At 40.5% G+C, this 24,673-nt stretch overlaps 3 protein-coding genes across 4 annotated transcripts; 2 read left to right on the top strand and 1 right to left on the bottom strand.

Annotated features, from left to right (window-relative positions):
• Window positions 1-537: 537 nt before the first annotated feature.
• Window positions 538-11,034, bottom strand: anxa6 (annexin A6). Of its 2 annotated transcripts, none has more exons than XM_037260943.1 (25): window positions 10,896-11,034; window positions 10,163-10,218; window positions 8,432-8,516; window positions 8,259-8,353; window positions 7,882-7,995; window positions 7,723-7,813; window positions 7,536-7,615; window positions 7,349-7,405; window positions 7,003-7,096; window positions 6,595-6,690; window positions 5,909-5,967; window positions 5,671-5,793; window positions 5,542-5,600; window positions 5,321-5,399; window positions 4,847-4,928; window positions 4,664-4,758; window positions 4,454-4,567; window positions 3,838-3,928; window positions 3,680-3,759; window positions 2,945-2,998; window positions 2,765-2,858; window positions 2,572-2,667; window positions 2,415-2,473; window positions 2,012-2,149; window positions 538-837 (listed from the first exon to the last, which is right to left on the bottom strand). In XM_037260943.1, the coding sequence occupies exons 2-25, from the start codon at window positions 10,163-10,165 to the stop codon at window positions 775-777; spliced, it is 2,001 nt and encodes a 666-aa protein (XP_037116838.1). In that variant the 5' UTR covers window positions 10,166-10,218; window positions 10,896-11,034; the 3' UTR covers window positions 538-774. The 2 variants fall into 2 exon arrangements, with proteins under 2 accessions (XP_037116838.1, XP_037116839.1); XM_037260944.1 differs by having other exon boundaries at window positions 2,027-2,149.
• A 1,369-nt stretch (window positions 11,035-12,403) lies between these two features.
• Window positions 12,404-19,135, top strand: LOC119129289 (cationic amino acid transporter 2-like). The gene is made up of 12 exons (XM_037262447.1): window positions 12,404-12,467; window positions 13,785-14,173; window positions 14,720-14,875; window positions 15,553-15,718; window positions 15,860-15,996; window positions 16,553-16,775; window positions 16,860-16,996; window positions 17,248-17,350; window positions 17,430-17,563; window positions 17,665-17,831; window positions 17,904-18,012; window positions 18,466-19,135. The coding sequence occupies exons 2-12, from the start codon at window positions 13,804-13,806 to the stop codon at window positions 18,594-18,596; spliced, it is 1,833 nt and encodes a 610-aa protein (XP_037118342.1). The 5' UTR covers window positions 12,404-12,467; window positions 13,785-13,803; the 3' UTR covers window positions 18,597-19,135.
• A 590-nt stretch (window positions 19,136-19,725) lies between these two features.
• On the top strand, window positions 19,726-24,497 carry LOC119129362 (platelet-derived growth factor receptor-like protein). Its single transcript, XM_037262551.1, has 7 exons — window positions 19,726-20,023; window positions 20,985-21,145; window positions 21,226-21,368; window positions 21,731-21,882; window positions 21,964-22,257; window positions 23,742-23,881; window positions 24,151-24,497. The coding sequence occupies exons 1-7, from the start codon at window positions 19,942-19,944 to the stop codon at window positions 24,355-24,357; spliced, it is 1,179 nt and encodes a 392-aa protein (XP_037118446.1). The 5' UTR covers window positions 19,726-19,941; the 3' UTR covers window positions 24,358-24,497.
• The last annotated feature ends 176 nt before the right edge of the window (window positions 24,498-24,673 follow it).

The raw sequence follows: 24,673 nt of genomic DNA, 5'->3' as shown, positions 1-24,673 counted from the left end.
GGGGAGTTAAACAATCAAATAAGGCAATTCAAGAAATTCTGCACATTTAGGGATAAGAATGCATTTTGTGATCACTGAATGGCGTTTATGGACTGGGACTACAACTAGCTGTGGCAGTTTTGTTGCCTTGGATTTTGGCTTTCTTCTGGGGATTTCCTCACTACCCGTCTTTTTTTTCTCCTCTTTTTATCACAAAGAAAGGCTGCAGCAGCTGCACCCACACGTGCAGTGTTTACGTAGTGAACTCCAACGTAGAATGTGCTTCTACTAATTATGTTTTTAATGGCCTTTTCTTAACCTACTTGAAGTACTGCATTCATACTTTCACACACGTTTTTTGGCCGCACGCATGAGAACTTTAAAGAGGTATTAACTTGAAGGGAATTTCCTCATAATCAAATAGTTCCCGTTCTGCTTATTACATTGTCATTGTGCCAGTACCATCATAATAAATTATTGAACTATCTTCCAATATGCAAATAGAAGCACTTCTTCTTTGTTCAGACAGGATGTGGTGAAAACGGAATACACCATAGGGAGATTTGAAATTATTCAACTTTGTATGGTACAAGAATAATGTAAGATACCAGGTGATAGTCATTTTATTTCATTCGATTCATTGGCTGTGTCCTGGGAAGCGCTGTTGTGCCTTCAAATATCTTCAAATAAAAAAATTTATGGCATTTATGACATACAGTTTGGCAGACCACTGCATTTTCACTGTGATGTGATGTGGCCAGTATAGTTGGCAGGCCTTGACACGGAGATGTGCCATCATTCATCCTCCCCTCCGCACAGCACCAGCAGGGTTTTGCGATAATCTCCTGAAGTGTCGCCCTGAATACACAAAGACAAATGTTAAAATACACATGTATTCAGGTTTTTCTGACTAATCACACAGACACAAAACTCACTGCATGCAAAATGAAGGACGTACAGTATACATGCCAAGCCAACAGTCAAGAAATTGAATTTTAAACATTAAAAAGGGACTGTGTGTTGTTTACAGTATAAACGTGATAAAAATACTTATAAGAAGTGCCAACTCTCTTAAGCCAAATATGTTTGTAATATACCGCACTACAAATAGACAACATTTCTTTTATCTTTTAAAGAATTTATTATGGCCTTCAAAGGACTTTAAAATGCTCCCCACCCATGATATGTTACCATATATGTATTTACACTTTTACAATTAATAAACTATAAAAAGTCTATACACCCCTGTTCAAATGCCAGGTCATATAAAAAAGAGAGCGAGACTAGAAAAAATACCGACAAAAAAAACAACATCTATTGGAGGGAGCAAAGGTAAAGATAAACAATCGCGATGATGCTGTTGCACATGTTTTCACACCCCACTCGTAACTGGGGAAGAGGTCATTTCAAACCATTGTGAAATAGGAGTTAACACCTTCCTACAACTATTTCAAGTACCTCTGACTGACCCATATTGCTGTTCTATGAGGTGGACTTTCTAGATCCACTCTAAGAATGAGACGCCTGCTCCAAACCGAATGTGCCAAAATGTAACCCAGCTACTCCTCTATTAAGTCAAACTACTCATTTTAATGGGCTTGTTTGCAAGACGTCAATGAAGCCAACAAGAGTTGCCACAACGTCAGCCCTCACTCTTTTCATACATAGCAGAATCTCAAAGTGGTTTCGTAATTGGAAAATATTTCTGCAAAGCCAACATGGGCTAATGTGCTGCGTATTTCTTGTGGAAGTTATTATAGATATATGTTCCTGGCTACTTCCTGTCTGCAGAGCCGTCAGCCAATCATGCAACAGATACCGAAAGGAAGTTGAGCATACAAGGGAAATTCCTGAACAGCTGAGCAAAAGCCACAGACCCACAGTCCACCGCAAGGAAGCTATAGGTTACCGCGGCTCCATTGCCTTAGCAGAAGACGACCGTGCCACATTCGCTCTCAGGATGCAACAGAACAAACGATCAAAAAAAAAAAAAAAAGCAAGCAGGTGTTAGTGGACATCGACGCCGACTTACGATCATCGTCTCTACCTTGATGAATTCATGCAAAGAAGTGTCTTGTGTTTCTTTAAATTCTTTGCGAATGTTGAAAAGGTCAATCTCACTTCGGGACACCATGATGCGGATCAACGCTCTGTCATCTGTGCCGAGACCCTGGGCACAAACAGTTTCAGAAGAACAGATATCAACTTTGATTGATAATAATGTAGGCAAGCCTACTTTTTTTTTTTTGGAGGCTCCTTCAAATTTCCTAGTCTTTTGTTGTACAATGAAAAGCCAATAAAGGCATGCACAATAATTTTGCATGGTGTCCAGGTGTCCTAATATTTACGACTTTAAACTAAGATTGTGCAATAATATTTTTTAATAGAATCTTTTGCCTTGAGATGTCTTGTCATAGTGAATGCATTATGCATACCTTCATGGCTTTGTACAATCGGTCTGCAAAATAATTGGGCTGGTTCTTCACACTGCGGACTGCAACGGAAAGAGAGAGCAAATTGAGGTAAAGTTCCAAATAGGGGTGTTGCTGCAAAGTCCTGACCAGCTTGTTGCTATTTCTTTGAAAGTCTTACCTATGGCATAAAAGGCATTTTTAACATCTCCCGACATATCCTTCTTGATGATCTGTTCAATGTCCTTATTGGAGAACCGGACAAACTCTTGGAAAACTGAAAAGATGACAAACTGTGAGCCAGCTTGCACTCGTTGAGCACCGATCACATCGACCACAAAGCAAATGTGAACATCTTCACAAGTGCAGTTTACCTTTCCTTAGATGAGGGAAGCTCCTGGTGCACAAAACACTCATGAACTTCATTACCCTGTCATCAGAATCGGCGTTACATGCATCAGCAAGTTCCTGTTGATTAGAAGCAGAGCAAGAGGTCAAAAATAATCAGCAGTGCAAATTTTTGCCTTTCTAGTTCCTTTTTGTATGAAACCCACCTGAGCATCAGTATTTGCTCTTTCATAATCTGGAGGACCATCTTCTCTTGCACCCTGATCGAGGCGGAAAGAAATGATGTAATCACGCAATATTGTTTTACAACACAAAAGACAATTGCCACATTGAGACTTTTCCAGAAAGAGCCAAATGTTCCTGTCAATCAGGATGGGCGACCTATTGTTCCAATTGGTTCTCTTCACATTGGATGGTTAAAAATATATTGGAATGTTAGACAAGACGATGTCCTAACATGGAAACGAGGAAATGATGTCATGATACAAATTGGATCGCATTTTGGCTCTGCCGAGGCTTCTCACAGTGCTAATTTGCATATTGCCTTGGTGGTAATGGTGGTTTCCTTGGGCTTTTTGACATTGGGAAATATTAACCATAACCAGCACGTTGCAAAAAGCGTGTATCTCTCAATCTCGGCTCTGGCCTTCCTGTGTAGAGTTTGCATGTTCTCCTCAGCTTCCTCCCGCGATAAAAAAAAACTGATGTATTTTAGGTTATATCGAGTCTCTAAATTGTGTGCTCGCGACCATTCCAGGTCATAACTCTCAACAAAAAATTCAGCTGGGAAAGTCTCCAGCTCATACATAACCCTGATGAGGAAATAGATGGCTGGAATAACTCTTACTAATTACTGGAAACGGGAATGTTGTTGTTTCCATCACACCGTGCTGTGTCTGCGTAATTACGAGCCAAATGAGATGATACAAATGAAAAATTACCTGCACGAGAGAAACCAGGATGCGGCAGAAGTGACCTGATGTGTCCGATTGAATCGCTGCCTCTAAAGATTGCTTGTAGGCTGTGAAGTTTGAGTGCCAATTGAATGTACACATTTGAAATGATTACAAAACGTCATCTTCGACGCCAACAAGCTCACCTTCCTGAAAGGCAGCATTCATGGCTTGTATTTCTTCATTGTTCCTGGTGACCAGGATCTCAATCAGCGCGTGTTCATCTGTGCCAGCGCCCTGTGGAAAAGGCCCGAAATACTCACAATGGATAATGTGTCTTTGTCAGGTACGACTGAATGCAATAAGGTAGTTTGAGTGTTACGTCAACACTAATTGCACTACTACTTGCGCTCTAGCAATGTGCTTCTACTTTCTCAATAATTGCCAATTTTGTCAGAACTGAGGATAAGCAGGAATCAAACTAGAGTTTCTGACGTTTGGCGCCCTCTAGTGTGTTTGTATGGTACTCTCAATGACCTCATTTCTACAGACCTTCTCGGATGTTCAAAACAAAATCAGATGCACTTTTACAATGTAAATTCTAATATTTGTTTCATGAAATTACAATAATTTATTCCCAATAACCTATTCTGTTGAATTTGTAGCCAACTTCGACTTTCAAAAGACATCAGTGGTCGTCTGTGCACATGATTGCATTTGATAATGATTTTCAAAATGTTTGTGCATACCCTATAATGGTAAGTGAATGATCTGCATTATTGATCCATGATTGAAGCCAATACATTTAAATGTCAACATCACCTCTATGGCTTTCATCATCATTTTGGCATCAAACTCAGCTGGGGTCAACATGAGACCAATGATCAGTCTCTCCAAGTTCTTTGACAGTTCAGACTTGAGGTCCTTCATCAGATCCTGCAACCAGTTCACGCAAAGGTTTTATAGCTTATATGGTAAAACAAACCAAAAAAAAAAAATTGTTAAATATTTTTACGGACGAGCATCTCTTACCCTTCCCAGTAGTGATTTGAAAGTGTGTCTGATCTCTTGTCGCTGTGCATTGCTTCTATGTGCAACAATGTCTATAATTGCATCTTCATCTGTTCCTGTAGCGCACAATGGTATTACGGTAATGTTAGTTATTCAAATGAGATATTTTATAAATGTTAAAACTGTTAAGACAAGGTTACGCACCAAATCCTTTCATGGCTTTTCTTAAAGCCTGCGCATCAGCTGCAGGGTCAAAGTTGGAATAGGGGAAAACTGTTGGCCTCAGCTAGTAGTGAAATTGTTGAAATGCACAAATTAGATGCTGGTTGAACAAACGCATCATGAGGTTGCAGGACAGGGGTGAATTCTTTATCTTGACAAAGACGCAAGTGGTAAAACAGCAACCGTGCATACAAATGTCACACGAACGCATGTTGGTCACATGCTATTTGGTTAGTTGGCAAGCGTGACATCTTAGTTTCAGGTTAGCAACCATGACACACAGCCACAACAATGAAATGATGCAGTCTGAAAAGCCATTTTGTTTACGTCAACCCAAATCGTTTTGAAATTTGACTTTCCTAGTAAAGCAAAGAGGATCGCTGCAAACTTGCATAGAATAGCCAGGGCAAAGCATGCAATGACAACTGGAGCTGTGTCACAAAGCGGGGGTCAAACCTTGACTTTGGTCATGGAACTTGTTTCCCACATCTTGTAGGCTATCTGAGCTGCTTCAGGGAAGAACTCTCCGGCTAAACTGCAATGATTAGTTTGACACAACACAGCTCACTGAGCATAGCCAGAACTTTGCTTGAACATTGGTCATCAGTGCTCAATTTTCTAGTGATGGTCCTCCTCTGCCATTGTGTTTTATAACGGTAGTTTAAATTGATACTCACTCATCATCACCTCCGCATAGATTCAACAGAGTCCTCTTGTAATCGCCTGATGTGTCGTCCTGTGTGCGGCAAGCACATATCAGTGATGTCCTCTGAACTCAGCGACAGTCTCTTCTGCCGTTCTACTACCTGGATCATGTTGTAAAGTGATTTTTCATATCCGAGCCTGAAACACTCTCGGATGTCCAACATGTCTATTTCAGAGCGGCAAATCATGATCCTTATCAGGGTGTTGTCATCTGTACCGAGACCCTGGAAATGCAGCACACGTTTATTGTAAAGTTGTAATAGTTGGACTTTTCAGGTGCTTTACTAATGCAACATTGACTTTGGGGTTAATTGAAAATCACCAGACATTTATATTTACCTTCATTGACTTGTAAAGGCGTTTGGCAAAGAACATGGGAACACTACGTATGCACTGGACTGCAAGACAATAGGAGAGTATGTTATTTCCAAAATAAAATACTTTATGTTACACTTTAGTAGTTACTGTGTTTGGAAAATAATTACCGGTTAGAGCTGTCAGAATGAATCGATGAATCGACAAGTAATCGAATTAATCAACAACTGTTTTAATGATTAATTAATCGCTTAGAGCCAAATTTACCTTAGACTTGTTCGTGGCCTCTCATGTCAGCTACCCAACAGTAACTAGGTATTCATTCTTTTTTTTAATAATGTAAACAAACAAATTGTCTTTTGTGTTTAATCAAATAAAACATCTGCTTTTACTTAGGAAAATAATAATTGCACCAGTCATTGAAACCGTTTTAAAAAGTTTGAAGAGTACAACATAAATTCCTCTTGCCTAATAATGTTCAGCTGTTATTTTTTTGTTTTTATCACTTAACAATACAAAATAAGAACAGTCAATGGGGAAAAGTGGTTTTGTAATACAAATTCAAAATTGTGTCAGATTATTCGATTAATTGATGCAATAATCAATGGAATAATCCATTCTAGAAATAGTTTAAGTTCACCATTTGCATTGTATGATGCTGCACTAGTTTCATCAAAACAATAACAGAATTTCAAAGATCAGCATCTTACCAACAGCAAGCATCAGTCTCTCAAAGTCCCCGGACAGCTCACTCTTGACGCTTTGTTCGATGGATTTCTCTCCAATCTTCTCATACGCATCGAAAACTGACAAGACAAGAACATACAAGATGCTACAGTACATTATGTTTGTTAAATTTGGACAAATGCAACAAAATGGACACACGTGTTTCTTCATTGATTTGTCATTCGTTCCAGTTACCATTTCACAATTTATGAGGTATATACCATAACGAAATTACGATTCAGGGATACTTTCTTCATCCCATATATTCTTTATTTTACTGTACAAGACTCTTCTTGATATTCACATTTAAGCCGCAGTCACGCTACGAGGGGTCGCACGAGAAAAGACTAAATGCAATATGTGCATGTTAATTCCCCTTGGCATGCACTCACCCATGCGGAGGTGGGTCACGCTGCGGTTTCCCAGTATCATGATGAATTTAGCCTCGTCCGTCCCCCACTGCTCTTCGCCAGCGGCATAAAGGTCCTTTTGTTGAAACAAGTGGGCCAAGAGATGGCAGAATTACAATGACACGTCACGACAATAAAGTCATAAATAGAGGTACATGTTCTCAAGCTGTAAAGGTCAAATATAAAAGAATTTCCATTGTCAACAGGATTAAAAACAAATGATTTGCTTGGTTGTGGATATGAGGACTGCACCACTGTTGGGGCACTTGGATTTGAATGTAGAGGTGCCACTAATGTCATTATTCAGTGCAGTTTCACATTCTCTCACTTGTGCATCTTCCTCCACCAGATCTGCATTCACAACTCCCGACTCATCTCTGGTCCCCTGAAAGCAGGACAACAAGCTCACCATGCAGGAAGCCGCAAAGTCATGGAACTGCTCATCGGGTGGTTTTTGATAACTTGCTGCTGCTGACCACCACAAGGCAGTATTGGGATTGTATCAGATAACTGACCTGAAGTAAAACAACCAGCATCTTCTTAAAGTGACCTGAAGTGTCCCCTATGATGTCTTCCTCCATGTTTGTGCCATACGCTAAAAAACAACATGTAGACAGACATCAGAGTGAAATTATGAAAATAATACACACACATTTTGCACAGCTAATGCTGTGTGTTAATGATGGACAAAAAAGGCCTCACCATCCTTGTATGCTTGAACCATGTCATGAATTTGTTTGTTGTTTCTTGATGCCAAAATTTCAATCAAGCTTTTCTCGTTGGTTCCAGCTCCCTACATGACAGGGTCAACAAGTTGAATATAATAACGACTCCAGTTCCCTGACGTAAGAGTTGTCTTACTTTGAGTGCATCCTTTATTTCTTTGGCATCGTGGTAGGGTGGTGTTCTCATCAGACTCACAATGAGACGCTCAAATTTACCCGTCAGCTCATATTTCAGATCCTCAATAAGATCCTGCAAAATATTTGTTCTCACTTCGACATGTTTTAATACATTTTGGACATTAGGCTATTCTTTAACAGCGAGCCGGCAAAATTTCTAACAGGTGTTGATGACAATAATTTTGTTAAACCTGGATTTATAGTCCAAAGACCTTAAACAACTAAAATGACAACACTGTGTCATTGTGAGAATCGTCTCAAGATGTGAGCAGCATGATGAAGAGGACGGTTGAACTAGCAAATCTAGTTTAGTATAAATGATGCAATGTAGCGGACCTTTCCATAGGTACACTTGTACGCCGCAATGATTTCCTGTCTCTGAGCATTGCTGCGAGACGTGATCAGATCCAAGATGGCTTCTTTATCACTGCCTGGAGACATACACATGGGAGTCACAAACATTGGAAAGTGCTGAATAAATATCACGTGCGCAGTTTTCAGACATTTACCTATGCCTTTCATTGCATTGTAGAGCGCCTCGGCATCGGCGCCGGGATTCGAATTGGGAGCATCTGTTATTGTGCCTCTGAACACCTGAAAACAAATAGGCAGTTCTTTTCAAGCACAACATTACAGGACTATTATTAGATGACACTATCATGTTGCACATTTAATTATTGATCTATTGTTAATCGAATAGCAAAACTGATACATGGTTGATAAATATTTTAAGTCAGTAAATTCAAAGAATCAAATCAATTGATGAAATATTTTAAGTCAATAAATTCAAATCAAATAAATATAATTGAAAAATTGTATTCTCTGGAATGCGATTACAGACTATAATAGGAAGGTTTAAGCGGCAAATATTTTACATGACCTCTCCTTAAACACTTCATATACTTGGCCAAACGCGGATTCATTCCTAAGTCTATGCATGACAAAGGTTATTAATTTTTTTTATTTTTTCTTCTTGGCACACACACACACAGTTGTTGCTCATTTCAATAATTTAATGAAGATTCACAAACATGTATGTTTTCTCTGTACTGTATATTCAGTGTATTATTGACAAAACAGCTACTATCCCGTAAATGCATTATTGGTGAATTTTGACCATGATATTCCAAATGCATTGTCAGCTCTTTTTCACTTAGTTCACATGGATTTAATCACGACAAAGCACACTTTCTGCTGTTAGTGGGTGTTGCTTGATGCAGTTGTTGGTCCTTTATGCTTTGTCCTTTTATTGTATTTATTTTGTCAAATAGACCTGATTCCATGATCAAACAAGTGCTATGCACTTGCTGTGGTTCTTTTATGCTTTGAACTTTTATTTAATAACACTTTTATTCTGTTTCTTCTTCTGCATCCAGCCCTGCTCTCTGTTGTTAATTTGTATTTTTGTTTATTCATAAGCCTTTTACTCACCAACTTTTGTGTCATGTCTGCTTCTCAATCCAAATCCTGCTCTTCATATAACTGTTTTACTGGCAAGTTACTGTGTATTTGTAATATTCGGGAGTTGCTTGTTACTGGACACAAGCTGTAGCGTTTTGCCATGAAAGCAGTTGCAGCTAGCTGTCTGACCCCGTTCACAGAGGGAACTTGAATGTGTGCATATGTGTGAGCAAGCACACAGTTCTGTGTGTGTGGGGGGCTGATGCAAGGACAAAGGGGTGGGACGGTGGGTGTGCAGTAAGGAGTCAGATTACACACAAAGCAGTTTCCACTGAGGGTCTTTTTCAAAAGCAATGAATAAACATCAAGCCAACGTTTAGACTAAACTAAGTTGTCACTCATGGCCATGATTTTAACCCACTGAAGTTGAGAAGATCACGCAAAGTCATTGTGGGCTGCAGGAAAACAGTGTTCAATGCAGCAGCTGCTAGATAGATCAATGCTGCTTCAGGGCAGTCGGCCAAAAGGCGCTTTCCACTCCACATTCACAACTAACCAGCGTCACTCTCCTCGACAGCTGGACAGCTTCACTGTCATGGCAACTCGGTTGCCAAACAAGTCCCTGGTAACTTTTCACAAAATCCTCAAAGTGGGCCGGCCTTACAAGGAAGAGTCTCGAGAAGAGTCTGAATGTTCATTGAGTGCACACTCAACAGACACTTTCTTTGGTATTTGTGTACTCTCATTTTGATTTCCTCACATTCCTTTATGGTCACTCAATGTGTAAAATCATACATTTGGTCATATCCAATCCACAATACAGAAAAATGTCCACTCACCATCTCGGAATTTGGTCGTCTGTGTCTGCACGGTGCAGGGGTCAATAGTTTGGGGCCTGGAAAAAAAAAAAAAAAAAAAAGATGACAGCAATGCCGTTAATGGTGTCACTTGACTGCAAGTGTAACGTGAAAAGAGTCACCGTGTGCATTGAGACGACCCCTCCCCTTAGGTGGAATCTAATCTTATTGTCGATTCACTGTTCCCTTAACTTGTTAAATGGGGTCTCTAAATCTAAAGCAGCACAGGATACAACCGTTCTTTCTCTTTTTTTGTAGCTATCTTACAACTGAGACTCTAAGACAAAAAGTAAATTCAACACAATGTCATTTTCATCTGAATGCTGGTGAATTGTATGTACATGATCAACTATGGTCGAGGCTGACAAAACATAACTTTTGGAAAAAAAGAAAGATCCCTATAAATGTTCATGTGCAGCACTGTTTCAAACATGGGTGTCTCTTTCCAAAAATAGCAATAGAATGCAGTCTGAGGGTCTGCGTTGGCATACAAAGCAACGCCCTTACTTGTACCCCAAACGCTATGCACCAAAATATTAGTTCTAAACTTCGAAATAACCTTTTTAAGCCCGACAAATGACTTATTTGAAATCTTTTTTTTACACAAACGTCACTCTTAGGTTGCAGTATTTGCACATGTAGATAAAGAATCGGCAGAGACTAATTCGTTACGTGTATTCGCTCGGAGGAAATAGATTAAACAAAAAGAGATTACCTTCTCAAATGAACTGAGTTTGGGGTGGAAAGAAAGGGAGCAGACTAGCTCTATCTTTGCGGACCGTTACGTGTCCTCCCTCTGGTGTGACGCAAAGACTGCGGCGCTCGCGCGCACGGTCTCCCCGGTACGTGCGCGCGGCCGGTTGGAAGCCACAAAGGAAGGAGACATGAATTTGACGCCCGCGCCGCGCGCATTACGCACAACTTTACGCATCTATTTACGTACAGTTGCTGCGCAAAGTGGATTTTTATAACGTTCTCTGCAGAATTCAGAGAGAACTGTAGAAAAAATGGCATTTTGAAAGAAAAAGTTTACATTTCATTTAGAAGTTGGCATTTGTTTCAAAAGAGGTTTAACTGTGAAATCACTGGGGAAAATATATGTGAAATTACATGTGAGGTCGAATCTGCACATATGTCAGCTCATACACGGCTTTCTCGTGTGTTATGCTTTTTTTCCAACCAATTCCCCCCCACCCCATTTATACAATACAATGCCACTAGATGACAGTATTGCTGTACAAACGCCTTTCTTTCCAGTTCTCGGTGACGCCCATGGTGCTAAATAGTGAGTTATGTAGGTTAAAATGTTTTTATGATGCAGACAATTTGAGATCGGTAATCAGTGCAAAGTCAAGGCACATTTACATGAAAAAAAATGTATTGGATATTTTCTTCCTTTGATTTCGAATGTCCTGGTTCAACAGGCAGTATACACAGTTGATTACCTTATTGTGAAGATGTTATGTGTTTTTATAGCCTCCCGAGTGACCGTTTGAATTTCTGTGGCGGTTATACCATAAGGTTAAAAGCCGATGTTGAAGCCGATTAATTCAATGACCTACTTTTCTTTGCTGTGAACCTTTCATTTCATTTCAAGTTTGAATGTTTGTTGACTTTGTCCATGTTTCATCTTTAAAGTAAAATTTCAAAATGGTATTTTTGATCGACCAATTAAAGGTGAGCCAGTGTATAGTACCAATTGGGAATCACAGTCTCTTGTGATTAAACATGAAAATGACATTAACCTGGTTGTAGTTTTTCAATCAATGTAGGAGGTGCTTTATACTGACCTCTTGTGCTTCTATTGCGTATTGCACTTACAGTGATCGTCCCTGAATAAAATGGCAAAATAAACTTGGTATATGGCCAATTTTGAACTATTTGTCAAAGCACAGTTTGAAACCCTTCAGTCTGTAGAATTTGAGAGCATGGCCTCGCACCAAATCCCATTAAAAATGTCACCACACCCAGATGTGTGTGTGACGATCATTGGGACTTTAACTTCTAATATGCAACATTTCTTAAACAATTCAATTCAGCACAAAGGCATTTTTGAGATTCTCACTGGGATATTTGGTTCACATTCACAGCTTCTTTGCAATAATGAGCACATTATGAACGATCCAAACAAGGGAGCAAGAAAGACTACTTTGTGAGTAATTCCACCGAGTGGGAGGGTCTTGCAGGCCACTTGTATATATCGCAGTAAAAATCGTGTTCCTTTCCAAGTCAGCAGCACTGATACTGGTGCCTGCCACTGGGCACTCCTTCTGGGACAGCAAACAAGGTACAGTACAAGAACATGCGTGTCTATAGAATGAGAACCTCATGTCATCTGATAATCAATTAAGTCCGATTTGATTTGTGAATGTGCTCAAGACTTTACAGGAAATCATATTCTTAATGTGATGTAATCGTGGTCACATGTGCAGTTAGTTGTTGTTGTTAATAAACTTGTTATCTGTGGTGTGGAAAAGATAGCTCAGCAGATAGCAAGGCCGAGAGTGTTACTTTTGGTCAAAGGTAGACCGAGAGCAACACACCGGCTGCCCCTCACGGCTGCTAAAGCGGATGCCAGGAGGGATTAGGGGAGGCTGAAATCCCACCCTGGTAGTGAATTCTACCTCAAGGCAGAAAGTGTGCACTCTGCATCATGACTGCTTTGTCCTCCTGTGTTTTATTAACTCTCATGGCCATTACCTGGCGTCCGTTACACCTTTGAGCAGCAAGGAGCGTTTAAATTCCAGAAGTCAGCGTTAATTCTGCTGTTTTAGTGAAGGTTTTAGAAAGCATGATTGACAATTGTGTTTACAAGATAAAAGGGAATAATGCCAAAATTAAACAATTTTGCAATAACACTGCATATTTATCAGCAATGTTCAAACACATTTTACCACTAGTCTCTTAATATCTTTATAATTTATAGTCGTGATTAAACACGTGTTCGTGACTTTGGCTGCGGTTATCTTCTGACATGATCCTGCTGTGATGAGGTGAGAATGTATTAGTAGATATCAAAGTAATTGTTGACTCAATACTGTCATAAAAAGCTGCAGGAAGTTGAAAATCGTTGAGTAAAGTCTCTAGCTGGTTTTATATGAGGGGCAATTACATATCCAAACATTGGCATTAGAAAGTCATAACTGGATTAAGATGTTTTAAAAATAGCAATATAACACAGGTTTGAGAGTTGTGGGTTTGTGACCGAACTAATTCTTAGAACTAGGAATTAAAACGGATGTAGAGTGCAGTACAGTACAGTACAGTAGTTTTAAATTGTGAATTCAATCTGTATATAATTGTAAATAAATGTCACGCAAACCCATTATTACACTGCAATAGTGATGCAAAACCTTTTTCTAAAATTTGATTTTAAAAATCAGTCAAGGAATGAAGTTGCTGTCGTGCAAAGCGTCCATTTCAAATAGCAAATGTTATTTGTCGGGGTCCATAAATGACATTGCGTTGATGTTAAGGAGTCCTACTTGAGGGCTGCCCTGAAAATTATTCATTGACATGTTGAATGCCCGCCCTTCTTACTCATCTTCACCGTCTTCTACTTCTTCCCCTCATTCCCTCTAGCGACTTCCAATACCAATCTTCTTTCCATCCCAAGCCGAAGCATGACGTACATGGGGCTAAAGTCGTTCTTCAGGAGTCTGTCCCGGACGAAGCCTCTGGAGCCCGACGGAGAGAAGTCCACGTTTAACCGATGCCTGACCACCTTGGACCTGGTGGCGCTCGGTGTGGGTAGCACCCTCGGAGCCGGCGTCTACGTCCTCTCTGGAGAGGTGGCCAGAGAGTCGGCCGGGCCCAGCATCATCATCTCTTTCTTCATCGCCGCCCTGGCATCCATATTCGCCGGATTGTGCTACGCAGAATTTGGCTCCAGAGTTCCTCAAACGGGCTCGGCGTACCTTTACAGCTATGTGACGGTCGGGGAGCTGCTGGCTTTTATCACCGGGTGGAATCTACTTCTCTCTTATGTCATAGGTAACTTCAAAGCAGATTTTATCAACAACAATTTGCTTTTAATTGGAAATGCAATGTGAATGGGGAAATTATTAATTTTTTTTCGGGGGGGTTAGGGTTAGGGTTAGTTAATATATCATATTGTGAGAAAGAACATGAATGATCAATCATTCACATGATACATCATGTGACTTTCCACCTGCTGTAGAAGCAGATTCTTCAAAGATGATTCACGTATGCATAATCTTGTCTTATTGCCATGTAAATAAGATCATAAACCACCAAAGTCTAAAGTTTAGCGGATGTCAGGAAATATCAACATGTGTATTTTCTGACTTTATGACTGCAGTTACACGGTGACTCGGTTTATTGCATTTGGTCCCTTCTCAAGGTTGTATTTTTTTCCCCCCAGTTGTTTTTTTTTTTTTTTTTTTTTTTTAGTTGTTCCTTGCCCTCCTGGCGGGGGTCAACATCGGGAGATGTCGTTAATATTTGTCGGCTGTAGGACGTGTTTGTGATTAAGCGCCTTGTAAATAAATTTGATTTTTCCACTCACTTTCTGCTCAGGGACATCCAGTGTTGCGCTTGCGTGGAGTGGGACGTTTGATGACCTCATCGGGGGCATCATGTCCAAATACTTGGAAGAGAATGCAGCAATGGGCCTTCCAGGGTTGGCACGCTATCCAGATGTGTTTGCTGCTTTTCTCATTGTGCTTCTATCTGGTAACTTTGCTTCACTACAAGTGTCAATTTTATAGAAAGAAAAACAAAAAGCTGGCATCGGATTTGTCATAATATGTTTACATGATATATTTTGCCTAAATATGGTAAAATCTAGTCATCTTTGCAGAATACCCTGTTTTACAGTATAAAAAAAACATTACCCCAAAAAAAGGCTGAAGTAAAATGCACACATACCATCGTTGCACAACACACTCATGATACTTTTTGTCATTTTATTTCCTGTTACACGCACTGGTTGGCTAGCTAATCACGTCATTTTTCATTTTAAATCTGGCTCCTTTGGTCCGAAATCCTAAACAATAACATAACTTGGGGAAATTAGAATTATTTACTTAATAAAATCCCGAGTATTGATAATATGTTATTTTCTCACTGTCATTGAGATATTTACACGAGTTAGTTTTGTTTATTTCGTCACCATTCATCACAATTTCATTCCATGCACCACTATCGCATGACTTGCCGAAATGGGCGACGTGAAGTAATTGTGCTTATTTTGGCTTGCCCCGATCTCAACCAGGAATTTACATTACCCAGCTCCATAATTATACACTTCAATGTGTAGCGGCTAATTGTACTGAGAAATGTTTCTTCAACTTGAAAATTTTCATCCATGATTGGGTACATCATTTGTAAAATCTGACTTTCCCCTGAAGGTTTGCTCTCCTTTGGTGTGAAAGAGTCAACCTCCATCAACAAGGTCTTCACAGGGGTCAACATCCTGGTCCTGGTCTTTGTCGCCATCTCAGGCTTCATCACAGGAGACATCGCGAACTGGCAAATCAGCGAAGACCAATTGCTCAACGCCACAGCGCAAGCCAAGTAAATTCAAAGAGTTGCAGTTACAATGCTGTTGGTGTTTGGGTGCGTGCCGTGCAGCATCCTCTCATCGGCAGATAAGGCGTTATGGCCTTCCAGATTACAGGACAATGCTGATGACACAATTTGCTCTCTTTTGTGCAGTAACCTGAGCACGACCGCAAATCTCACAAGCGATTTTGGGGCCGGTGGCTTTTTCCCCTACGGTTTAAGCGGAACACTGGCTGGGGCAGCGACCTGCTTCTACGCCTTTGTGGGCTTTGACTGTATCGCAACAACAGGTGAGAAGAAAACACTCGAGGGATATAAAACATGCTGCAGGCATCAAATCACTTTCTTGCTGATTGCATCGACACAGTATATATCCTTTTTGTTTGTTCATTGCTTTTAAGCAATACCCCTCCATTATCTCATTTTGGGGGCAGTTTCCACTTTGATGGACAAAAATTTCAGTCCCTAATTTCACTATTTCCAGGAAAGAAAGTAAACAAATTCACTTGTTGAGCGCATCTTTTACCGAGTTGTATGTTTCAACTTGTTTAATTATTGTCTTTTTATTAATTAATTGATTAAAATAATATTAATGTCGTCATCCTTTATTATATAGGGAAGTCTGGGCGCAAACCAACTCTTGCAAAATTGTTAAAACCAAAAGGGTGAGAGGAAAGAAGAAAGAAAAGTGTTAGCCTTTATCTGTTCTGCGACGTGGAAATATTTTCCACCAGTCAAGTTGACAAAAGCAGCAAATAAGTTATGTTATGTAATGTTATGTTATGTTATGTTATGTTATGTTATGTTATGTTCTTTAATATTGTGGTGACTTGTGTGTGTTTTTAGGTGAGGAGGTGAAGAATCCTCAAAAATCTATTCCAGTGGGGATTGTGGCCTCACTCCTGATCTGCTTCCTGGCCTACTTTGCTGTTTCCGCCGCGCTCACCCTGATGATGCCTTACTATCTGCTCAGCGAAAAAAGCCCCCTGCCGGTTGCCTTTGAATACGTCGGCTGGGGTCCCGCCAAATATGTTGTGGCTGTGGGGTCATTGTGTGCCCTGTCCACCAGGTATAAGCTCAAATTTGAAATTTCTATTGATACTAAAAAGAACACCACTCTGTTAATGTGAGCTGTTTTGTACTGTCTGCACAGCCTATTGGGCTCCATGTTCCCCATGCCCAGGGTGATGTTTGCCATGGCGAGGGATGGCCTTCTTTTTCAACCCCTGACCAAAGTCACCTCCAGGGGGAGTCCTGCTGTGGCTACCTTATCATCTGGAACTGTGGCAGGTAAAGATGTCTAAGGAGGAGTTGGCATTACGAGACACTTATTGGGCTACATTACTTTCTCTTACTGTCTTAAGTGCTTTCCCATTTTATAAATGACACTGACAAGAAATATCTCTCACGATACACGGACACAGTTCACTTCAGTGGTGGGCTGTGCATTTGTCATTCTGAATCTTATCGAGCACTAGCACCACTGCTCCAATGCAGCGTCCTGTAAGCGCTGATTTTAAATACTGTTTCTCCATCTTCAGCCATCATGGCTCTACTGTTTGACCTGGACGCATTAGTGGAGATGATGTCAATCGGGACCCTGTTTGCCTACACACTTGTGGCGATATGCATCCTAATACTGAGGTAATCTATCGTATCTTCATTAACATCTTGAATGCTTTGAACGACATCCTTTCATGTTGTAAACGTGTTGTTGTTCAAGGTATCAGGTGAGCCCATCTGATGACGGAGGACTACAAATTATTGAATCCAACACCAAATTTGGGTTCCTAAAGCCGCCATCATCTCCAAATTCAGACACCTCCAAGAGAGTCACTATTCTGATTTTAGTCTCTGGTGAGGGCATTTGCTTTTTTATTTTTCATATTCCCGTCCATAGCTATCAGCGTCGCTCGATTATTGCACCGCTCATTGTTTCTTATCATCTTTGGGTACAGTTGCATGCGTGACTGCTTTGTGCATCACCCTGAGCCTGGCTATTGATGCCTTATCCAACATGGAGGCATGGAGTGTGGTGCTCGTCTGTGTCCTCTCCATTATCCTGCTACTAGCTGTTTTTCTCATCTGGAGGCACCCACAGAATGCCAAGAAGGCATCCTTCATGGTGAGTGCAGGATGAGGATTGAGGAACCAAGTACAAGATCTCAACACACATGGCTATTTATGTGCTCAACAGGTGCCCTTACTGCCCGTGCTGCCCATCGTGAGTGCACTTATAAACGTCTATCTCATGTTCCAGTTAAAAGGTGCCACGTGGTTACGCTATGCCATCTGGATGGCAGTAGGTGAGGCAACGCATCTGATAAGAACATTTGGTAGGACAGTGGAACCTCTGAAGTCAAAACAAGGCTCAAAGGTCAAACAAAACTTGAAGTTCAAACATGACCAACAAATCTTTTCAGACTTATGTTCAGAACTGTTTTGTAGGCCTACGTCAGTTTTGCCAAGCAGAATCTAAAACGTAAATAATGGCGAGAATAAAAATAACAGCAATAACATATTTGTTTTTAAAGGATGATTCATTTTATTTTATTTTCATTATAATTTATTTTACAGTTGGTAACACTGAAAGGTGTTAAAATGTTACTTCAAGCTTGACCTTTTCAGTAAACCTGAAACAAATCAATCCTCCTTAACATTTCAAGTCAATCAGTACCAGAGCACATTGCGTTTGACTTTGAAGGTTCCACTTCATGCACTCGTTCAAGTCAGTGAACTGTAATATTTGACCTGCACAGGCCTGCTCATCTACTTTTGCTACGGGCTGCATCACAGTGTTCAGAGACAGCGTCACAAAACCAACCTTTCAGCCGTCCAAACCATCAGTGAAAAAACAGACAAAGACATCTTTAAAGAGTGCAAACTTTGAGCGTTAGCGGGATGGCGAGAGACGAATAGAGATGTTACTGTGAGTCCCTGTTTTTTTCTTGTAAACTATGCGCACCTCTGGTGTTCCCTCCTACAAGTGTTAAGCATCTGTGGATCCCAATGACTTTAGCACATGCAGTTCACACTTCCAACCATTCCGCTTCAGGTTCCACATTATCCATCTTATGAATCATATTTACATGTATTGCCGATTTGTTGCAAAGTCATTCCTGCACCCGTGTGCTTTATAAACTGTAGAAAATGTAACAAGTAAAAACAAATCAGCTGCTAATATGTGTACTTTTGACATTTATGTGTGTGAAAATCTGATTGTGATTTATTGATATTCATTTTTTGTACAATTATTTTTTATCATACGACGAACGTGAGAGCTTTTCTGATTTTTGTTAGTTTAGTTTTAGTCACATTCCAGCACATTTCTTGTATCTAAGTGTAAATATCAAGAGTGTACATGTTTTCTAATGATGAAATGTGTATGTATATTTTAATTAAAGAGAAACTAATATTTTCAAGATGTTTACCAAAGTGTTTTTTGTTTGTAAAATTAGAGGGGTAAAGAATTTAGTTCACCCCCACTCAGATTTACTGCATAACAATGAGACCTTTCAAATCAGATTAGTCACTGTATTGCTCACAACTGTGACTTGGTTACCAGAAAGCACAAATGATAGTTTTACTCGGGTACCACATGATGTAGTAACTCAAAATGCAAAACATACTCTACTCTACTCCACTCCACTCCACTCCACTCCACTCCACTCCACTCTACTCTACTCTACTCTACTCTACTCTACGAATACTGCTGCATTTGCACTGCCGGTACATGTGCAGATTGATTTGAATTTTAAGCAATTCATTTGGATAAGCGATTCAGAAAATGGATTGAGGAACGGGGGTTAAGGGTTAGTGTATATCGGGTTGTAACAAAAAGTTAAGATTAGTAGGCGTGACTTTTACAGCACACCAAATGCTTTTAACAAGCTTTCCACAGATCTCATCCGGACTGTGTTGTTGTCTCATGCTGCTCACAGACTTCCACTCCAGCAGCTAAGCAAACAGCCTGTGTAATTCCACATGGAGAGGCCTCTGCTTTTGCGCCCTCATTGGTCCAGACAAGCTTGAAAGCCTCCATTGAGCCAGTCGGCAGGAATTTGGGGTACTAATGCCACTCGCAGGAGGCGGAAGAAAGCAGCTGACCACTCACTTTGCGAGTTCTGCCCACCTACTCTCGTGACTTCTCAACTTTGTTCTTCCTTTCTTCTCACTTGCTTTGCGTCGAACTGTGTGAGCTAACAACAATCAACCGGCTTTGGTAATCCAGCATCATGACTTGGGTCAACTTGTTTGGGTCGAAGTGGAGACTGGTGCTGAGCGCTCTCTTTATTTGTGTCATAATCTCCGAGTTAGGTAAGTGAGTCAGATCCTAAGATTCCTAAGCAGTTCTATGAATGTGCACTACTGTTTGGAAGCCGCAGGCCACCGTTAGATGATGTTTTATCAATGACCGTTTTTCAAAAGAATCTCACTTTTTAGAAAGGAGGCCAAACTGTTGGTCAAAGTGGTGTAAATAAAAACAGTTAAATTGCCTATTTGTTTGTGGGTGGGCTTCTTCCCTGTTCACTGCGGTACAATTATGATTCTGGGGGTTGACAGTTTCATGGGTAAACTTCCGCTAGAGTCCTCAGGGTGGAATGTACAAGGGCCACTGGGGCCGAATGCCATAACTTCTGTTTTTTCATTGAAATTGAGGAAATCCAGTATCATTTGACATTGATTTTCTCTAGACAGGACAGAAAGCGGTCTTAAGGAGAACACATTGCTTTTGTTCAGTGTGACATAGATCTGTCATCCACATAACAGTGGGAGGAAATACTATGTTTTGTTAGGGGCAGCAAATACAATGAAAAAAAGCAAGGACCCTGAAATAGAACCTTGTGGAGCACCATACAACAGAGGGGCAAAGTGGGACTCAAAGCAACCTAGGCTAACATAAAAACCTCTGTCAGCCAAATAGAATCTAAGCCACTAGAGAGCGGTTTTGCAAGATCTATATCCTCCCAAAAATGTTGCGAAATCTTCTTTGGCCAGCCCATGACCTATAAAATGTTCTTGAACTCGATCTTGTCTTGTGTTTTGCGCAATCCTGTTTACTGAATCTTCACTTCGTTTTATATACTGGTACTGCATAAGTATGTCATAATGTTCTGGGAAAAGGTTGTTTGAAATGATGATTACCTCAGTCCCTCTTCTTTGATGCCACGTATATGTTAACTTCGGAAACTCTTAAGATAATGGATCAAGATCATAGTTATCACTGAGCAACTGTATGAGATGTTTTATGACATGTTCTGATCTATCTGCTATCTAGCTTGTTGTCATAAAGATGCTCAAGAGGAAAGGAGGAGTTCAGGGAAGAAGGTCAAGCCTGGAAAACCCAAACAGGCCAAAGCAGCAAAGAAAGGGCCTCTGGCTGTAAAAACTAAACCAAAGGTTAAAGCACCAACGCAGACTCAGAACTTACTTACGCAGGTAGAACTCCTTCTTTGGATGTGAGCTACTTTGTATTTCTTTCCCAGTGACTAACTCTGGTTTGTATCTGACCTCCAAAGGTGATACATAGAAGCAAGTTCATCAAGGTGGAAGAAACAATAAGCGTGCATGCTGGACACACTCTGGAGTTAAGGTGCAGGGGAAAACCCGTGCAGTGGGGCCTCCCATCGTACCTGGAAGAGGAGGATGAAGGCAGGCTCAGGTAGGCCTCAATAAGTCAAAAGAGACCACTTTGTTTGTCTTGAAGTTATTATACGGGGTTGTGATAGTTTTGGAATTTGTTTTTAATTTGTTATATAGATCTTTTTTTATTTTTCCAAAATGTTTTGTTTCACTTTAGCTTTTTTTAGTATTCATTTTAGATATGTATATTGTATAAGGATAGTAATATAACATGGCTTCAGTTTGCCTTTTTTTTTAAGCTATCATTTACAAATGAAATATTTTTTAATTTTAGTTTGTTCTTTCCTTAGCATTCATTAACTATAATAACCCTGATGTTAAGATTGGCTCAAAATAAGGAGAGAATAGCTTTTCACTGTATTGTCTGTTTGGCCATCACAGGATTGTTCAGCATGAGCGCTACAGTGTTCTGACACTTGTCAATAGCACAGGTGCAGACACAGGGGAGTATACATGCTTCCCCATGTTCTGTGAGGACACAGATTGCAGGAGGAGCCATGACAACGCTGCTAAAGTCTTTGTTTTCTTCCCTGGTGAAAAACAAAATCTACCCATCAGTTCACTACCACATGTATAATGACCCAACATTTAGGCTACTTGTCTGATCCGAACAGATCCACAGGAGCTTTTTGTCCCATCGTCTGATTACTACGAGGTAATCCAGCTGAGAACCAACTGGCCAACCCGCCTGCCATGCCAGGTGACATCACCCGCGGCCAATGTGACGCTGCACCGCGAGTTCCCGCCAGTGGAGGTGACAGTGGATGGAACGGAGATCTCCTTCAACGTGAAGAAGGGTTTCACCATCCATCGACCGCGGCTCTCTCATGCTGGTGCCTTGTACTGCGTGGCCAGTCTGGGGGGCCTGAGGCAGAGCTCTACCAAGTACATGCTCATCTATGTCAACTGTGAGTGCTACTAAAGTCACAACTCACGTGGTATTTGACTGACCAGTGCTTTAAGAAGGAGACAGGAGGATAGCTACAAATGGCTGGGATGTGGTCAACAAACTTTTGAGACTTATTGGTGATGTTAGACTTGCCTACCAAATTTCATGTTACAAAGCAACCCGTTTAGGTGTGATACCAGGACAATATTTGAAGGCCATGCTTCCAAAATATTCCTTTCCCGCCCCCCTCACACACACAAAAGTACAGTATCCGTAACATTTTGAAGTCATACATAAAAAGCACTTAAAATGACACTTGAGATAAAAATTCAGAACAGTGAAGAAACTTCAACAACAAATAATCATTCTCTAAAATATTGATCTTCGAACTTTCCAAATGCCGCCGATTGCGGCTCTGACTTTCCGCTGCCGCCGTCGGATCATTCTGTCATGGATTGACCAAATGCAGGGCGACCAAATGCAGCTTGGACCAGGGTTTATTGAGGGAAAAAACCAACAGGACTGACCGACAGACTGGATAGCAGAAACTGAACTAAGCGACAGAGACGTGAGACAAAAGACATCAACGATCCGAAAAGGGGAGGGAAGAGCAGACAGGACTTAAATACACGACAGGTAACAAGAGATAGGTGACTGTGATTACATTGATTGTGAGGTAACACAGGAGGGGAGGGGCGAGGCGAACAGAAACCATGGTAACATACACATAATAAAACAACCGGGGACGAGTCAGTATCAGTATCATAAATCATTTTTTAGATACGTACGATGCTCTACAGGTAATGTTTTAAGGTACAATTAAATAATTTAATGTTAAACAAGTGTAAAAGCAAGTCACGCTTTTGCAAATCTCCCAAAATGTGTGTCGTGACATTTTCAAGAATTTAGCCTATTCTTTGGCGTATGTTTTTCATTTTGCCTTAAATAAAAGCCAAATTGCACACCTATAGAGGAGGTGGATTTATGTCAAAGCAAGATTCCTATATTATAGGTTAGCTATACTTTCTGTCCGTCTTTATATTTCAGCATTCACTAATTCTTCAATCCTCAATTAATCTCAATTTCTGGAAGCCCATTTCTCATCAACAAAAATGTGTTTACAGAACTTATTTAGAATAAGTAAACGCATACAGTTCTTCTATACTACTCCCCAATAGTAAACCTCTGATTAAGGTTTGAAAGCTTTCCAGAATTCCTTCAACGTGTCTGGAAAAAAATAACATGCATTTAAAACTGCCACCATATCCCTGCCCGATACTGCAATTATGCAATTTTACAGAATCGCAGCTGACGTTTTTCCTGGGCAGTGACTCATTGTGGGCACGCCAGAATCCCAACATGGTTACTACGTCCTTCACATTTAAATGGAACGATAACATGTTGTTGACTTTTAAGCAATTTTGTATCTTCTTTGTACATTTAGTAGAAATGTCTCAGTGTATTGGCGCATTCTAAAATGCCTTTCTCCAAACTTTTTTTTAGACCCCATGGCTCCCCCCGCTCCAGTCATCCAGGCCAATTCGACCTCTCTGTCTGCTGGTGACAATCTACGTGTCAGCTGCACTGTGATCGGAGAGAGGAATGTTGCAGTAGAGCTCACATGGGAGTACCCTGGACAGAAGGTCACTATGCTACATATTATAAACACTATGACACTATTAGTGATGTGCACAAATGAGCCGTAATTCATTCGATTGGGTATTGTTTATACTAATAATCAATTTATAATTTGCCGACTCGGATGAGAAAGCGTGACGTCACCGATAGTTTAATCAGTGAACATCAATTGGGAGTGACACTTAATAGCTTAAAGTAACAGTCTGGCTCATATACAATATTTCTTTTGTAACTTAACATGATGCTTGTTTCATTGTACCCGTGCTGGGAGCAGATAGGGAGGCCTATGTACACGCTTGAGAGCATCAATCCAGTTGGTGGGGGAGCAGCCAGACAGCAGATCCAGTCCATTCTGTTGGTGGATGAGGTGAGGGATGTGGACCAAGGAGCATACACTTGCACTGCTGAGAACCTGCAAGGATCCAAATCAGTGTCCACCACAGTCAAAGTGCTTCCCAAAACTAAACCTTTAAAACCATGAAGCACTGCCACACAGCACGTTTCACTTTTGTATCCAACATAGTCTGAAGAGGACATGTCAGCAGAAAAATGGTGGCAATACATGGAGTATGCAAAATATTGTGCATCGCATTTGCTCTATTAAACTGATATTTAGACATATATTGCTGTTTTTGTAACATTTTTTAACTTTTGGATGATTGTTTGATAACTGAAATAATATTGTTGGAACAATATGCAGGATTACACTAATCACCCACTTCTGACGTAATTACAATTGTGACCGCAAGATGACGCCTCCTCCCTCTTTTACCCCACATCGCTTTAGAGCAACTTTC

Source organism: Syngnathus acus, chromosome 10 (assembly GCF_901709675.1).
Source record: "Syngnathus acus chromosome 10, fSynAcu1.2, whole genome shotgun sequence".
NCBI classification, from domain to species: Eukaryota; Metazoa; Chordata; class Actinopteri; order Syngnathiformes; family Syngnathidae; genus Syngnathus; species Syngnathus acus.
This window is presented reverse-complemented; position numbering and strand designations above follow the sequence as displayed.